The following is a 19,253-nucleotide window of genomic DNA, read 5'->3' as shown; positions in this document are numbered from 1 at the left end:
TCCACTGAGTCTGTTTCATCCAGCAGAAACTTTGTCAAAGAGATCTGGCAAATGGAACAAGTATGGTCACAGAAATCTAAATAACAAAACTTTATTACGACTGGGTTTTTATCTATTTGTAACTTTGTTTTGAGAATTTATAGAAGAAACAATTGTTATTACTGTTAAATTAATGATTATTACCATGATTGTATTTCATTTGGTAATTAGCACTAACATAATACAACTAACATTGATGGGGGATGGGAGCATTCATTGTGAAGGTATTTAGTCACAAGTCATAAGTAGACTTATGACTAAATGAGTATTTTACTCAATACCACAAACTTATACTGGTGTTGCGGAAATTAGGACCAGACCAAATTTGATTTGATGTACTATGAACTCAACTACTATGAAATAGTGAATAGTGACAATAATTGATATACAAAGACTTACATGTTTTTTTGTTTTGTTTTGTTTTTCCAGATCATACCACAGCTTCATGATCTTGATGTAAAACTCTACCACTGGATTCATCTCCTGACCATTTCATTGGACTGAAAGACCTAACCACAGCTGAGTCTGGTTGATGACTGTACAGCCCCCTCTCACAAAGACACCTGCTCCTCCCCAGCATGGCTAGACGGAGTTTAGACTGTTTCCTACTAGGCCATGTTCTCTTTGGCCTGATCTTGGCATCTATAGGGCTATCCTTTGTCCAAAGCAACGAGTGTCCCCAGCTGTGCGTGTGCGAGATCCGACCCTGGTTTACGCCTCAGTCCACCTACAGAGAAGCCATCACTGTGGACTGCAATGACCTCCGTTTAACTCGCATCCCAGGGAACCTCTCCAGTGACACTCAGGTTCTCCTCCTACAGAGCAACTACATTGCCAAGACCAATGAGGAGCTGGATCAGCTCTTCAACTTGACTGAGCTCGACTTGTCCCAGAACAACTTTAGTAGCATCCGTGATGTTGGTCTTAACAATATGTCACAGCTCACCACTCTCCATCTGGAGGAAAACCAGGTGGCAGAAATGCCTGATTACTGTCTGCAGGATCTCAGTAACCTGCAGGAACTCTACATCAACCACAATCAGATCAACGCCATCTCTGCCAATGCCTTTTCTGGGCTCCACAACCTGCTCAGGCTGCACCTCAACTCCAACAAGCTTAAAGCCATCAACAGCCAGTGGTTTGAATCTACACCCAATCTAGAGATCTTGATGATTGGTGAGAACCCTGTCGCTGGAATAATAGACTTTAATTTCAAACCCTTGGGCAACCTGAGAAGCCTGGTTTTGGCAGGGATGGATTTGACAGATGTCCCAGGCCTTGCCTTTGTGGGACTTGATAATCTTGAAAGCCTCTCTTTCTATGACAATAAATTGGTCCACATTCCTCAGAGAGCTCTGCAAAAGCTACCCAACCTCAAGTTCTTAGATTTGAATAAAAATCCAGTGCACAAGATAGAGGAAGGCGATTTCAAGAACATGTTGAGGCTGAAGGAGCTCGGTATAAACAACATGGGAGAGCTGGTTTCCATTGAGCATTGTGCTTTGGACAACCTCCCTGAGCTCACTAAGTTAGAGGCTACAAACAACCCCAAGTTCTCTTACATCAACCGTCAAGCCTTTCGTGATGTTCCCGCCTTGGAGAGTCTAATGCTTAACAACAATGCATTAAACGCCCTCTATCAGTCTACAGTGGATTCCCTCCCCAACATACGGGAGATCAGCATTCATAGCAACCCTCTTCGCTGTGACTGCGTCATCCAGTGGATGGGCTCCAACAAGACGACCGTTCGCTTTATGGAACCTCTGTCTATGTTGTGTGCCATGCCAACAGAGGTCAGAGGTATGCATGTGAGGGAGATGCTACAGACGAACTTAGCAAACCAGTGCTTGCCAATGATTTCTCATGACACCTTCCCCAGCCACCTCAATTTGGACATTGGCATGACCGTAGACTTGGACTGCAGAGCCATGTCCCAGCCTGAGCCTGAAATTTACTGGGTGACACCCATGGGAAACAAGGTGATGACGGACACCCTGTCTGACAAGTACAGCCTCAACAACGAAGGGACATTGAGAATTTCTTACGTCCAAGTAGAAGACTCTGGCAGATACACGTGTGTCGCTCAAAACTCAGAGGGGGCAGACACGAGAGTCATAGCTATACGGGTAAATGGCACACTTTTAGACAGCACCCAGCTCATGAAGATCTATGTCAAACAGACAGAGTCCCACTCAATCCTGGTGTCCTGGAAGATAAACTCGAACGTAATGACCTCCAACCTCAAGTGGTCATCCGCCACCATGAAAATTGACAACCCACATATTACTTACACTGCCAGAGTACCTGTGGATGTCCATGAGTACAACCTCACCCATTTACAACCAGCAACTGAGTACGAAGTGTGCCTCACTGTCTCCAACGTCCATCAACAAATGCAGAAGTCATGCGTGAACGTGACGACAAAGGAAGCAGCCTTTGCTGTGGAAGTGTCTGACCAAGGGACCAACACCGCTCTCGCAGCAGTCATGGGATCAATGTTTGCACTCGTCAGTCTGGCCTCTTTGGGTGTGTACATTGCTAAGAGGTGGAAAAGAAAAAACTATCACCATTCCTTGAAAAAATACATGCAGAAAACCTCATCGATACCACTGAATGAGCTGTACCCACCTCTGATCAACTTATGGGAGGCAGACAGTGAGAAGGAAAAGGAGGGCTCCTCTGAGACCAAACCCAGCCAAGTGGACACCACACGCAGCTATTACATGTGGTGAAACCTACTAACTCTGCAGTCAGAGAAACAGACACACGTTTCTTTCAGGAGCACAAATATACATATTTGCTTCTTTGTGTAAAAGTGAACTGAGTCAGTTTTTCTCTTTGTTCTTTTTTTATTTTTTTTTGGTGGTTCTCGCAGACTTTGAAGCGATCAGTGAACCGACACGTTCAGATTTTTGGTTTATCCACAGTCTTTTTACCTTTTTGCTCATTTACACACACATAATATGGCAGCTTTATTTAGCCTCCTGGACTCAGCAGTCACTGTGCTTTATTTTTAGTACCTGTTTTAATGAACACAGCATGAGCATTGTCACAGATTCAGTGTGTGTGAGAAGACAAGGAGCTGAAATCTGACCTGTTTTTGACCCGTTTTTTCTCTGGCAGAACTTTTAGAGACTGCAATTTTTCTTTCTCTTGTAAAACAGTTTCACTGTTGACTGTTGTGCACTGAAATATATACAGTATATATATATATATATAGATATATATATACGAATTTGTCTATCGACTGAAATATAAGCTGACAAAGTATGTTTAGACTTGATATACCGTCTATTGAATAATGTTAGCAATTCTTCTGTAATGTTGTATCAGCTAAGACTTTTTTTGTACATTGAATAAAAGTATGTTTGATTTAGACTTTTATGTTTGCAGAGCAACTACTGTAAACCAGCAATAGAAATATGAATGTTATAAACTACGTAGATGTAAGGCTTTTTACATTTCTTAAAGTTTTTTTCTTATTTTGCTAGAATATGTCTACAGTCACTCATTTTGTTGTGGTTTCCGCACACAAACATGTTGTTATTGAGAAGTTCAATAAAATCTTTTTTCCTCATATTTTTTAACCATGATTTCAACACCAAGTTCATTTTTACGCTGTGTACATTTTGCTCATTGTGTTGCATTGTGTTTTTAATTAAAGTGCTTGGGAGGAGCAGACGTTTACGGATTGGCAGTAAAGGTTATAAGTGTAACCTGTTATTGCAGCTCATACATTTTGGTGAGTTTATTCACGGGAGGGTGGCTGGAGGTGCAGACTTCAGCATGTTTGCCTTTGCAAAGCAATTATCAGTGAATAATTTAAATTCTTGTGCTGGTAGAATATAATTGCAGCACAATATGCCCAGGAGTGAATACAGTAAGAAAAAAAACAAATGTAGTACTTAAAATATAGTGCCTGTATTTTTATTGTGTCTGTTTTTTATATATATGTTACTAAGCAACAATCTGCATCTTCACAGCTTTAAAAAGGAGGCAACATAGGGACTGTAATGCAACTGCGATGAGATCAGAGAAGATGGTGATTATAGATAATGGAGTATTACAGCGGCTAAAGACTACAGCAGTATTTTTCTTTTAGCTCCGACCTTCCCTGCTATAGTCTTTCAATTGTTTCATATTCTCAGCGTTTTTCTTCTAAAGGGAGATTTTATGCGAAATTATTCATCATGGTGTCATTTTCATTTGATATAACATTAGAGGTAGCTTTCCTTTGTCTCTGGTCAGTCAAGAGAAAAAAAACAAAGAGTGAGACGTAAATATGTTTTGTTGCCATCAATGTCTCAGCAAGGTCCATCACTCCACCACAATGTAATTTCCAGTCTCAGTGGCTCAATGTCCACAAAATCGGATTTCCAGTGGGAGCCCAGGCGCTCTGTATGTTTCTGAAGTTGACTGTCAGCACTGAGCTTTGTGGTGCAATCATACAATCTCCATTTAGTCCCCCTGACAATATTCTCATCCTCTGGTACAGTCTTTCTGCTCCTCACTTATTGCTGGAACGGTGACAGATAATCATTGCAAAGGAAACAGTGCACAGTTCATTAGCAGCTGTTTAAATGTGATCAGTGAGTTCATGCAATAGCTTTTTTTGTGGACTTTTCTGAGCAGAAAAGAGATGCAGCATTGATTGTAATATATTTGAGCTCAAATTTAGTTAGTAAACATTTTAAATATACATTAATTTCCATTTTAAGCAGATATAGAAGGTATACGCTGTTATGAATGATTTGGGGCCAATTCCAATTCCTATCTTAACCCTCAATCTTAACCCTCAAGCTCAACCCTTAATCTTAACTGGCCCTCAAAACCAAGTGTTGAGGGTTATTTTGTCACTTAGAAATGGGACACCACTTAAATGCAGATACATCTACAGACTGCGGGGGGCAGAATAACGCGAAAGTTGCGTCCAGTCTGTCAACTCCAAAAAAGAAGAAGAAGAACACATTTACGTCACGATTATTTATTTATTATTTTATTTCAGTCAAGTTATTAGGTTGTCAGTTAGTTATAAGATGATACTCATACAAATTCCACAACCACGGACATATTCAGCTGACAGTTACCACACACCACAGCTTATTGAAGGTTAAACGATAGCAAACGATCGCGTGTGCGTACCGGCCGGCTATTGACAAAAGATCGTAAAATAAAAATAAAGGTTACGCAACAATGACATCAGTAATCCATAATATGGGCCTAAACTAAGATAATACAATGGTTTTCATAATTTTTTATATCTCTATTAACAAAGAAAATACTTAATTTGTATCGCACTCGCTTCGCTGCTTTCGACGCCATCTTTCTTATGTGAAAACACGCAATGCATTCTGGGTAGCCCTTGCTCCCAAGGGTGGTCTCGGAAAATCTCAATATTGAGGGCGATACAGCCCTTAAACTTGCCCCTCAACTTAATTTTTCTGAGAATCGGGACAGCACTTGCACTAGCGGGAGTGCACATTTTTGAGATTGAGGGTTAAGATTGAGGGTTAAGCAAGGAATTGGAATTCACCCTTAGTAGTGTGATAAGCACATTTACCAAAATCAAGTATACTATATAAAATGCCATTTTTATAATTAGTTAATTCATGCTCTTTCGTATAAAAGCCCTAAAAATAAAACTACTTAAACCTGTCCAACTGTTATATTATATATAAAAGACTTAACATCGATGTTGTGTTATGTTATGTTAAAATGTAAAATAACATAATATGTAGCTATGTTCTAGTAGTATATGCTTTCAATCACTCATTCACAGCTTTGGAAGGAAAAGCAGTGAAAGCAGTTGAAAAATGCACTCGTAAAAATCTGCGTAAATCAACTTCCGAGTCAACAATCTGCTCGTTAATGTTGAAAACCCAGGGTAAATGTCTTGTGTGTTTATCGTAGGTAAAGTCCCTTGATCCCATATGTGACTCCAACGTCAGTCGCTGATAGAGAAGCTGATGATAAAACTGATGAAACTCTCTCCTCTCTGGCTGCTGCATTTCTTCATGTCATTTACTGGCATTTTTCCTACAGCATCTACTGAGATGCTGTAGGAAAAATGTCAGTAACTGGACTCTTTAGGGAGTCCAGTGTCCTGTGCTGGCAATGATGGACAGAAAAGGGCAAACAGGCTGTAGTTTCTGCATCCCTTTATCTTTACAGAGCAATAAAAGGATTTCGAAAAAAAAAACTCCATAAAGACTCAGTGTGCAGCCTGATGACACACCGGAAGTCATCTCATTGGGACAGCTATCAATGAACGCTTTTCAAAGCGAGTGCTGCAACATGCAACATGTCCCATCCCAGTGGCTTGTTTCCATGACAACCTCTCCCTCTATCCACTTGAGGGTGCTGGTGACCAAGTGAAAGACGTCCCCAGAGCCTGAAATACCACTGACAAGGTCAACACCCCGCAGGTGGGAAACCACAGGAGCATCTTGTATGCTTTCAAAGGTGTGGAGCGAAGAAAGCTCAGTTATTTTGCACTATGGTGTGTGAATGTGGACACGTATTATTGCTCATTTTCCTCTAAATTAGAACATGATTTACAAAACTGACATCATGTTCGATTGAAGAAGACCTGAAACATGCCATTGAGAGCATTAACTACTCGAGAGAGTGTTAATTGCCATTATAAATCAAGCTAGAATTGGAAAGCTAATTTTCTCAGAGATGGAGTTCTTTTTACATCCAGCGGAGTCACCTCCTGGTTGCTGCTACTCCCATCCAATTTCCTATGCTTCGTTTTTCAAACCAAAAGACTTCATCCATTTATGATACAGGGTCAATGCTTATGATGCAAATGTAGAATAACAACTCTGTGCACAAATGAGGAAGGAAGAGACGGCAGACAAGGAGGAAGAGTGGAGAGACAGTATATACTGTACATGTACTGTAGTTGTGGTACGTGAGCTTCCTGTGGTGGTACTGGTGGAGGAATTCTGAGTATTGGGACAGAAAAAAATAAAGAAGAAAAAATAAAACAGCATGAATTTAAGATTTAAGTCAGAATGAAAAAAGTCTAAAAAAAAAGTTTTACATGTGGCCCTAAAACTCTTCTGTAAAAATGAAACTATTATGTGAACGTATTATGTGAGGAAGAGGAGGATGATGACAGAATAAATTATCTTCTTGGGAATAAATCTGCCTCCTGTGAAAAAAAGTCTGCAGCTGACTTTTGTGTGACTTCCAGAGCTCAATATTTCCTCAGGTGGTACTTGGTGAGAACAGTATGATAACCACTGATCTAAAACATATTAGAATTAAAGGGGTGAGTGGAGTAGTCCTCTATTAGTAGTAATGCACAGTCTCACCATTAGATGTAACTAATTTTTACCCACAGGACATTAATTTTTTAACATTATAGTCTTGAATTATCTCAAATTAACCCCGAAATTAACTTTAGTCTTGCCTGATTTGTTCCCCTCCCAACATACTGTATCTAGCACAGACAGAAATTAATTATGGCACCACATCACCAAAGTGTCTGATGTTAAACTTAGAAATGGAGTCCGCTTCCAGCAAGACAGTGACTCCAACATGTACTGTGAATTATCCACATAAATATCTGTCGCAATCTGTTTTATTCTGATTGTCATAATAATTGTCATGAAGTCAATGCCTCATCTCCAAACGTTGATAAGTAGGGCAATCCACAAAATAGTTGTAAAGTTGATTTAGGCCTTAATCTGATTCTCATCATGTAAACAAGCATGTGTTGTAAAACGGCACATTAATCTGTAGCATGAGGGTAAACTCAAGAGAATGTTGACAGCTGTTGAGGTGCAACACAATGACACGCTGAGTGCAACAACACACAGGGATACATAAATACCCCAGTTACAGAAAGGAAAAACATGTGATGACAACTCTGTCTAAACTGCATTTAACCCTTTATGGCCTAAGCCTATTTTGTAGGTCTCTGCTTGCACACTCATAATGAAATGAGTATATATCTCTGCAACACAAGGTATATTTGAATATTTTGGGTTTCATAGTAAATGGAACAATTGTAGGATTTGCTAAGCTGTTTAAATATCAGTACATGTGTTACTGGTGAAGAGTAAATGAAGATGGCACACAATTTTTTTTAAAGAATTCAGGCTCTGCTCAGGATGAGTATCTCCTTGGAATGATGCAGATGAATCTCTAAACTTAAATCGAATCAAAGTACAATATATGTGAACATCACTGCAAAGTTTGACTTTAATCAAGTGAAGCAGAACAAAATTAGAGAGGTTTTAGTACAAAAAGTACAGGCAAGGTGTCATTTGTCACATTTAGGAACATCTCTGCCTGTTGTATTTTTTCATCTAGTAAACTACTTTTTTTCCACATTTATATCACTATTAGTGTTCAATTAAACAGTTTATGGCTTTGTTTCAAAGTTCCTGCATATTTATATATATGTTCCATTCCAAAAGAAACTGTAAGCTAAACAGAAATAGTGATTCGGTCTCCCACTCAACTGGAAAAGAAAATTAAACATGTCTCAGCTTTACAACATCCCCTTCAGATTACACTCATCACAGGTTGGTTGTTGTAGTGGTTATAGCACTGTTGCTTGACTAAAACCATAGGACGATCAGGCCTTTTCTGTAGCTGCTCCTAAACTTTGAAACCATTTATCCATGGAAATTAAATACACCATTGAACATTTTATCACTTTTAAAGACTTCAATATTGATTTTTACCATTTTACTATTTTATTATATTATTATTTTACTGTTTTTTTAATGTTACTCTCTCTAGCTCTTTCTGTCTTTCTGTCTCTCTCTCTCTCACACACACACACACACACACACTCACTCTCATGCATACAAAAACACAATTGTGCTAATACCAGTCAGGACAGATATTCACACCAGTGTCAAAGGCTCCTTGATATTTGCCAGGTTTGATAGATGCAAATTTTGAAGGCATGAGTGCCGACAGTCTCCTGGAAGGTAAACTCCAAACGTCATAACGCACCTTCATCACTTCATATTCGTTTTTCAATCACAATGCAAATGAACAATTCCAAGAACACTGGAAACGAATATGAAATTGATGGTAAAACAAATGCAAAAGCATTTGCAGCGTGGTACAGTCCATGAAGTAATGACTTCCACCAGTGTCATGAACATGACACTCTTCATTGTGTGGAACATCTGTCGACAATCTGTAAAACATGATGCAGAGCTGATGTCATTTGGACGGAAATAATGAAATTATAAAATAATGAATTTGTGCAACATAGAACCGCCAGCAGAGGATGATGTAACTCATCGTTTACTTACCTTTACCTGGTACTGGAGGTCATTGTTGTAATCACATTGCTTCTGTACCAACTGAATAAAGGAGGGACAATGAGCAAAGACATTGCCATAGAAGGATGATAAACAGTATGCATCTCTGTAAAGTTAATCATCTGTTAACCACATAATGAACAGTTGGACAGTGTTCTACTGTTTCCTCTCAGGACCTAATTAAAAAGCTTTGCTTTTTGCCTGCAGCACACTGTGAGTGTGAGTGTGTGTGTGTGTTCAGTCTCTGTGTCGATAAACGCAGAGACTGAGCTGAAGCTCATTCCCTTCTTTTTGTAGATGTACCGTACTGTAGCTCCAACAGTTGTGTCTTTAACAGTTATAACAGGAATATGAAATGGAAACAATCAGCTTGATCCAGACAGACGTGTAGAGTGCAAGTGAAGTGAGGGAGTGTTTTATAACAATCATACACTCCACTGTGATAACTGTGAAGGTGAAACAATAAGAGGACAATACAATGAAATGACTCTGTTGATTGGATGGTCGTCAAAACAGAACTCTTATACTGAATGTGATTTTTTGTGTGTGTGTGTGTGTGTGTCTGTGTGTGTGTGTGTGTGTGTGTGTGTGTGTGTGTGTGTGTGTGTGTGTGTGTGTGTGTGTGTGTGTGTGTGTGTGTGTGTGTGTGTGTGTGTGTGTGTGTGTGTGTGTGTGTGTGTGTGCTGCGTGCGTGCGTGCGTGCGCGTGAGAGAGAGAGAGAGAGAGCGTGAGGGAGAGAGACCTTATGTTGCTTTTGACTTTTCCTCAAGCACAGATTCGACATTAGTAGTAGTAGGTCAGAAAAGGCCAACCATCTGTTGATCCATGAAATTGCATGTGATATTTTCATTTTATATTCAACAATGAGTGTGGTTTCACTGCTTTTAAAAATTGTATTATACTCATGTTTTTGTCCTCCTCAGTCTAAGTACAGGAGATGAGATTTGTGCTCATTGGGACGTCACAATGCGCGAAAATTCCTGGAATTGTTGTCTCGCGGAGCTCCGCTTTGTCCGTAAAACACGCCAGAGTGCTGGCAAGAGCAACGGCATCCGAAAAGTCTGCGAAGACGGCGAAAAGTTCTATTCTTGGCTCCACAGTGCAGCACAGAGTCCTACACAAACTTCCAGCCTCAGAGGATTTATCTGTTCAGTGGATACATGTTATATATGACAACAATGTGCCTGCTAAAGCCCGCAAATTATCACTTTTCCAAATGCTAACTGCTGTTAGCTCCCAGTAGCCTCTGTGTCTGATCTGTGTCATTTCCTGTCCCTTAAGTTTTGTTTTACTTTTTTTAAGGTGGACCTAAACAGATACTTCTATGAGCGTGCTGAACAGGGCTGTTTTGGCAGGTGTGATTGAACTGCTGTGGTGCTTCATTCTTTTGGTATTTTGACCAAAGCATGTCACTGACATGTTCATTAGGACACCAGGGAGTGAGGTTAACTTGGAGAAATAGGCTATAATATGTTCAGTTTAAGAAGAAGAAGAAAGAAAGAAAGAAAGAAAGAAAGAATCATAATCATAATCATGTGCCACCAAGAGCGGTTGTGTGGCATATGTGTGTTGCTGCTGCTGCGTTCTGTTGTATTTTTAATTTCCATGTAAACAGATTACAATGTTCACACTGCATGCTGTTTAACATCCAGGCACTTTTCAGTTTAAAATTAATAGATTAATTAACGTGACAGTTTCACGATTTCCCATGAGCCCGGGTTGGACTGTCGTGTGTCTGCCCTGTTAAGATGAAATGATAAGTTTTCGGTAATTCCGTGATCTGTCATCATTAGGTTGAGTTATAGGCAGCGGCCAGGTTTGACCAGTTTCTCTCAGTGTGGACTTTACATGTTCTCCCTTTTGTGTGTGAGAAATCTTCATCCAGTCCAAAGATTAATGCACAGTAGTTACGCCACTACATTTTGTCTTTGGGACAAAAAGCTTCTTGCTTTTGTGAAAACACATTTTTTCATTTCCATGTTGATGAAGTGACATCAATGCAATCATTCTGCACGACGCGTGGCACAAATGACTCCTCGCTGATTCATTCCCATTTCCTATTTTGTGAGGATGCTGAAGGTTCGAATGTTGTAGACAACGTGGAGCCAGGATAGTTGTATGACCATGATGAGGTAATAAAAGTCAACATGCACACCTTTTCCTATTACGACCGCTGACAATTACAATAATTACAACACTGCACTGAGGAAATTGTAAATATGTAAAATGTGTACTGTGACCCAGGGTTCAGCTGCTCCTTTGTCTACTGCATCATCTTTTGTTCATAACCAAAGACTGACAGGCTGTTGTCCAGGACCTGAAGTAACCAGCGTGATTTGAATGTTTAATACTGACGACACAGCAGCAGCTGGAGTTTGAAAAGACACAGCGAACATGTCTAAATGCAAAATGATTGTCTGAGGTGAGGCTCTTTTGTCGCTTCACAGCACCATGGCCTTGCTGAGAAAGTGTCTACCGTTTATTATCCTCCATTTAAAATGTACACAGTGACCTGGTTTTGTTGGCTAAGTGGAAACAGACAAAGAGGCATCGATTGGATTGGAAGAATGGGAGCCTCTTGAGAGATTCAGCATCTTTACAGGGGGCACGCCTGGTTGGCTTGATGGCATGCGCTGTGGAGATTATGCACTGTTATTCCCTTTTGTTTAGTAAATCATTGTGAGACTTGATTTTTCTGCTTGTTTTCCTTGTAGGAGGGAAATATAAAAAATGTGATACAGCAATGAACACCTATTGATTTCGGCTGAAGACAAAATCACATGTTAGTGGATGCTAGTGGATGTGTGTCCATTGTGTGATAAGGACTTAAAGGAATTGTTCAGGTTTTATCAGGTGGGGTTGTATGCAGAACTGACAGATAGTTAGTGCTGGCTTGCTGGATATGTGCCTAGACCCAGCATAAAGGCTGGTTCATGCATGCACCAAAAATGATGACAACTCAACTGGTGCGTTGCGTGAGGGCTCCAAAAGTTGATGCAGTGCTTGGACCTGTGAATATTACAATTAACAACGGATGCATTAGAGCAGTGGTTCTCAAACGTTTCATACCAAGTACCACCTGAGAAAATACTGAACTCTCAAAGTAACAACATTATCATCAACGTTACAATACAGTGGTGTAAATAGGCCGAGCAAAGTCAGCTACAGACTTTTCCCAGGAGGCAGATTTATTCCCAATAAGATCATTTGCTCTCTCACCATCATCCTATTTCTTTACTTATACTTCACACACTGGTATAGTACAGCAGAAGCTCACATACCACTGGTGGTAACCATGGCATGAAAGACTGGTTGAACTGATTTGAAAGCAGTCAAAAACATCTTCAAATCTTCAAAATTAGAGAAATGATCACATCTTTCCAAGATTCTGGATTCTTAGAAATCCATAGCTGACTTAGGTCTGCCTATTTACATTTAAACGTTGGTAATAAGAGCTACAGTTTTCTTGGTACTTGGTATAAAGATTTTGAGAACCGCTGTGCTTAAAGTCAAACATCAGCAGTAACGCCATATCTCCTGCAGATGGCAGGCCAAAATAGCACGTAAAATGAAAATGAAATGTAAATGTGTTTAAAAGAAGGTTACAATTTTTGAAGAAAAGTGTTTCACTTCTGTATTCTAATGTTGGTTGTTTGATAATACTTTATTGTCAGGCAGTTAAGTCTGACATTTGACTCACATCAAAGCTGTTCCATTTGCCTTAACATAAATAAATGAATATTATGACATGCATGAGCTGCATTTGTAGACATTATCTCATTGACACCGTGAGTAAAGGCTGAATAATAAAGTCCGGTCTTGCTTGCTCTCACTAAAAATTTGAGCGGGTGGCAGAATCTGATTTTAGTCATGTAAACAAAAGCTCCACTTAATAACTTGTGTGCCTGCCTAAGTCTGCAACATCGTAAGAATATATGTATGTATTCTTTCTTTCTTGCTTCCTTCACCGTCTTTGACAAACTCAGTGGAGCAGTCACAAAAAAGCCCATTCGAAAATCTCTGGGGTCAACTCATCGTGATTCTGCCTACTCGAGCCGACAAATTAGTGGAAACCTTTGAAATGTCCTTTGTTCTCCAGAGTCAAAGCAGACAAGAGTGCATCGAGTGGGCCACAGCAGAGTCTCCTCACAAGCAGGGGGGAAGTGTTGCAGCCATTTTGAGGCCAAGTCAATCAGCACAGAAGTAGAAGGAGATCTTAACTGTGGAGGATCATCTCTCCAGGGAACGTGCTCTAAGCCTCAGTGAGTGTGTGTGTGTGGATAGTCAAGATTGAGCGGAAACTCTAATCATCATCATCATCATTATTATCATTATTATTATTATTATTATTATTATATTATTCTTCATCCATATATACTTCATAGAATTGTTTAAATAAGGTAATGTGTATGTTTACTTGGCTGGGTGTTTTTGATATATTTATGTGAAGCAAAATGACAAGTCTGCTGTTATTTATTGGTTTAAACAATTTTTTTTACAAGGTGTTTTAATACCTGAAATGTATTATTTCATCTCTATTTCGACTAACTGTGGAGACGAAGTCATCAGTGAGACTGTCATTCTGTGTTTTTTTTGTCAAATTCTTATACCAAATCACAACCAAGTATGTGACTGACAGCACTCATTTTCCCCAAAGACAGACAGGAAAAATCTCAAGTCACTTGTGTGCGATGTGGAAATGTCAGCTGACAAACTGACCTCCATCCATCTGCCCCAAACCCACCAGAGAATAAACAACAATTAAACATGACAAGCACTCAAACATCGATGAAGGCCACTCACATTCCCACAGAGTCAGTTCATCGTCACTGTGGATTAGGGCTGCAACTAAAGATTATTCTGTCGATTATCACTCACTGTGCCTTACTGAGACACAATTTGAAGGAACACATGATTTGTGTAACTGTTCCTCAATGAGAAATGGAAATCGTGACCTTGACTCCTGTTGCTCTCGTCACCTTTTTCCTCCCATTTACTGGACATGCAAACTAATACTTTCTTTATTTTGGCCTGCCATCTGCAGGACATATGGCGTTACTGCTGATGTTTGACTTTAATCACAACGGTTCTCAAAGTTTTTACACCAGGTACCAAGAAAAATTACGCTCTTATTACCAACGTTAGCAGACCTAAGTCAGCTATGGAGGCAGATTTATTCCCAATAACATTATTTGCTCTTCCTCACATATACTTCGCAGACACTGGTGAAATTAGATAAAAATGGAGTGAGCGCTATGGTGATTGTTTTTTATTTGTTCCATTTTCTACACACATACCCTGGTAAATACAGTAGACCAGTATTTCTGATTTTCCTCCAAGTACCACCAGAGGAAACTTGTATCACAGTTTGAGAATCATTGATGTGTGGGAAAGCCTTCAGTTTCCTCCTGTGGAACCAGCTCCCGGGAACAGTGTCAAAGCACTGTAATAACCTAAATGTGTCACTAGAGGGAGCTCGTCTCCGATTCCAGAACCGGAAGTAGCAGCTTTGTTTACATCCGTTATCGCCGCACAGATATGAACGCTGCCGTCGTCGGTGTTGAGCATAATGTTGTTGAAGACCTTAGTTCGGGTTTGGAAAATGTTCCTGTTTTACTTGAAAAGAGCTTAGGGGTGCCGTCTTCTCCTGAGTTTCAGGTAACGTGAACGCGGCATCGTGTTTTACAGCAGAGCCTGAGTTTGTCTCGTGTCATGACGGCTAACACCGTTGTAGTCATTTAAAGTCATTTAAATACAGGCGTCGAGTTACTTAAGGGTTCCAGTGGAATATGTCTGCCAAGAAAAATTGATTGATAAAGTGGATGCGTGTTTAGGTTTACCTTCATAACACAACAATTTGTTAAACAACAATCTGCAACGATTTCCCTCCAGTCGACCATTTTCATCTTTAATTGAATGCAGACATTTGAGTTGATATTATATATAATACATTATTATATCAGTGTTTTATATTTATATTCTGAAAATTGAGACGTTGTTTCTATTTCTCCTGAAAACTGGTCACAGTTCAAGGCACTGTTTTCACCAGCAGGTGGCAGTAAATCCTCACAGTACGCAGTCAAATCTCCTGACTCCAGTACTGTATAGGGAATTCAAAAATAACTGTCTCTGTAGATCCAGAGGAGTTGTCCTACTTTAGATTCCCTGCTCATTTTTCTCTACAACAGTGGTTCTTGTGTGATTTCTACAAATGTATGCATCAAGGGCCAGCACTGCTTTATGTAAACTTAAAAAAGAGAAGGAACCAACTGCATTAGAAATATATTTCATATTTATCTTTATATATTAATTGTAAAACTAAGTAACCATGCAGAAATATTAACTCTTTAGAGAACCATGGTAAACTCAAACTCCAATATCTGTAGGAGATCTTAGTATAATTAACCATTTTCTTTGCATATTTCCATGTATAATGTGTTTATTTTCCCCAGATAATTAAGGGACACATTTCTCTTTGCATTATAATTGTAATTAGCAATTGTACCTGGAAATTATGATGTTTCTCAATTCCCTGGTCCGCAAACCTAAATGATTCATGATTTAGTAATTGATTAATCCAGTGATTGTTTCAGCCCTAATTATAATTCAAATTTAATTTCACTCTTCTACACACACTAAAGCTGTTAATGAGAACTCTCAGCATTCTCCTCTCCCTGACACGTAGTAACTAATAATTGGGGTGACAGTAGCGCAGTGGCACAGCAGGTCGTCTTTCAAGTGAAAGGTCATCCGATCCCCAGCTCTAGTCTACGTGCTGATGTGTCCATAAGCAAAATGCATAGGTTGCTCCAAGTTGCTCCTGATGCCTGTGCCGGTAGCGTTTGCATAGGCCTTTCCAATGACTACAATATAATGTAATAATTATTTGTTTCAAGTGACAGTGTCTATCGCAGTCTTCCACTTATGTTATGTCTTCAGATGTTTTGTTGCCCAAAACCCAAAGAAAATCATTTTAATTTTACATTATTCATATACTACTTCTCAGTAGTAACATCATGCAGTTATATGAGTGTTCATTTTTGAAATCATTTATTGATTGCAGGTTGTTTTCCATTTGGTTATTTGATCACACATTTTAATATTGGCAAGTATTTTTTAGATTTTGTTTTAAAATACTCTGCCTCCATTTTGCAGTATTCCCCAGACAACGTTGAGGGACCAGGATGCATCGTTGACCCCAGTGAAGTCACCCTCCCTGGATGCTCCTGTCATTCTCATTCCTGCAGTCATGAGACCTGCTCCTGCCTCCAAACTCATGGGCAGGTATATGATGGTGATGGCAAACTACTAGATCTCAGGCAAACAGATTCGAGTTACTGCTCACCTGTGTTTGAGTGCAATGCCCTCTGCACCTGCAGTGACTCCTGCTCCAATCGTGTTGTCCAGCGGGGACTGAGACACAGACTGCAGGTTTACAGGAGTGACAACAGGGGTTGGGGAGTAAGGACACTGGAATCAATCCCATATGGCACATTTGTGTGTGAGTATGCAGGAGAGGTAATCAGTTTTGAGGAGGCCAGACGCAGGCAGCTTACCCAGAGACCTGAAGAAAATAATTATATCATAGCTGTGAGGGAGCATGCAGGTGCAGGCTCCGTTACAGAGACGTTTGTGGACCCAGCTGTTGTGGGAAATGTAGGCCGCTTTCTCAACCATTCCTGCCTGCCCAACCTATTCATGCTGCCTGTCCGTGTGCACTCTGTGGTTCCTAGACTGGCTTTGTTTGCTGGACGGGACATCGATGCTCAAGATGAGTTGACGTTTGACTACTCAGGAGGATTCAGTAACGAAATTCCTGAAGAGCTGCCGTCCAAACTGTCCCACAGGGCAAATGGACTTCAGAGGAAAGTGTGTCACTGTGGTGCCAACAACTGCACAGAGTTTCTTCCACTGGATTTATCTATTCTCAGCTAAAAACTTGTGTAATATTTCGGGAAAATAATTTTTATTTGGCAGAAATTGTAAATAAAATAATTATATTTAATTATTTATAGGTGTACAATCACCTGGTGGTATGAATCGTTATTACCCAAGAATGAGTCTTTCCTATATGGAAGCCGCCCCTGTGTATGACCATGTTTTTATAGTAGCCACGATGGACAAACTAAACATCTTTTAAGTTTTGGTGCTAACACTCTTGGAGGGTAAGGTGAGAGATCTTCTTCTGCAACCTACACCTTTTTACGCACCGTTTAAAAGATAATCTTTGTCTTAAGTCATGTCTTGCCTGCTTAATTTTCAGTTTCTCTGTACTCTTGGATAATTTAATCTAACCATGTTTTAACTCATTGCTATGTCCCTCTGCATTTTCAGTCTTAAAGCTGCCATCATGCTCTGGCAAATCGAAGTCTAATTTCTCACACAGAACATGAATCTTGAAGGAACAGGGGAATCGTGTGCACTGCTGAGGTATTTTTTTTTATATATATATAGCTATATAGGCTGCAGAATTGATCTTTGCACCTTTTTACAGATGCCAAAGCTCTGTGAGTAAAGACATAATGACTTTGTCATTCCATCAAATTTATATGTGAAGTATCAACTATGTCATGGATCTCCGTCAGTTTGACATTTCTGTGTTCATGCGATGCAGCCTCCACGTGTAGATATTCTCAGCCTCTCATCACACTTAAACCTCAGGAGGGGTGTGGACCAATTAAAAAGGGCCAGGGGGTGTTTTTATATAGAAACCTATCTATTCCCCTGTTACAGGAAGGGTGAAGGTGTCCCACTTTATTGGGACCATTCTCAAACCAGGACCGCCTCCTCTGAATCTGCCCCATTTCTAGTCTAGACCTGCTTTCAGCCTATTAATATCCACATCTGGGTTAATTAGGATTGAGACCATGTTTCATCCAGAATTGAGTTCCATGCTTGAGCCACACTGGGGCAGAGAGAGAAACGAAATGGTGGAAAGATGGCAGCCTTTACTGATCAGAGACAGATGTCAAATTGATTGGGTTTTGTGTCGCCCAGTGGGAGAAGCCCAGGCACAGAGTGTTGCTTTGACCTATTTTTTCCCTCTTTGAGGGTTTTCCAGGGATTATTTCCCTTCATATAGGCATAAGTAACTTAAAGAAATAGTTTGGCTTTTTCATCTTTCTACAATGAGTTCAGTGAGAGATTAATATCACACCTGGGTCTGTCCTACAATAGCATAACATGCTAACAGCATGAATGAAGCTTAATAGTGCAGACTTTTACTCTTTTAAAATTACATTTGAAATAACCAAACGTGTTATAACAACATAGAGTTTTATGAGATTTAACGCTCTCACCCCAATTCTTTTCAAAACATAAATAAAAGACATTGGATCATTGTTGCATACCTTCAACATGTACTGTTTATATATTGCTAACTTTTTTACATTGTGTTAATGTCTTCAAAATAATTTTTTTATGCTAAATGATCATAAATTATGGGTTTGTTTAAATAAGATGTAGACTGTGATTTTGACTTTTTGCAGTAGAATATAAATAGATTGCACATTGTTTTCTCTTAACTTCATGATGATATTCCTTCCTCATGGATTTGAATGAGTAATTATTAATCTATACACGCTTTAGATTGTGCCTATGTGGCCACATCTCACCAAATTTGCTTTGTTTGTCCCAAAGATGTAAATGAGCAAGAACATGAAAATGTCAAACAACTCATCAGATTGCAGCTGAATATGTTCCGACTCAAATAAACAACAACAACATTTAGTGACAAGATACAGTATTTAATCAGAAATAGTTCACAGGTTTATGTGGATGAATGAGGCTGTATATTAGCTGTGCATGTGACCCTGGGGAAAAGTAGGACACTTATAAGGTAAAAAAAAAAAAAAAAAAAGAAGCTATTTCTATCAATACATAAGATAGTTAATATGTTTCTTTTCAAATGATTTAAAT

General features: G+C 39.5%; 2 protein-coding genes across 2 annotated transcripts; both read left to right on the top strand.

Moving 5' to 3' along the window:
• Window positions 1-617: 617 nt before the first annotated feature.
• Window positions 618-2,771, top strand: lrrn1 (leucine rich repeat neuronal 1; the record flags this gene model as incomplete). The annotated part of the gene is made up of 1 exon (XM_083892974.1): window positions 618-2,771. The coding sequence occupies one exon, from the start codon at window positions 618-620 to the stop codon at window positions 2,769-2,771; it is 2,154 nt and encodes a 717-aa protein (XP_083749100.1).
• Window positions 2,772-14,870: 12,099 nt separating this feature from the next.
• On the top strand, window positions 14,871-17,270 carry setmar (SET domain and mariner transposase fusion gene; the record flags this gene model as incomplete). Its single annotated transcript, XM_083892736.1, has 2 exons — window positions 14,871-14,993; window positions 16,491-17,270. The coding sequence occupies exons 1-2, from the start codon at window positions 14,874-14,876 to the stop codon at window positions 17,268-17,270; spliced, it is 900 nt and encodes a 299-aa protein (XP_083748862.1). The 5' UTR covers window positions 14,871-14,873.
• Between the last annotated feature and the right edge of the window lie 1,983 nt (window positions 17,271-19,253).

Source organism: Microchirus variegatus, assembly GCF_963457635.1.
Source record: "Microchirus variegatus genome assembly, chromosome: 7".
Classification (NCBI taxonomy): Eukaryota; Metazoa; Chordata; class Actinopteri; order Pleuronectiformes; family Soleidae; genus Microchirus; species Microchirus variegatus.
The sequence above is the reverse complement of the archived record's forward strand: the minus strand, read 5'-3'. Positions and strand labels throughout refer to the sequence as shown.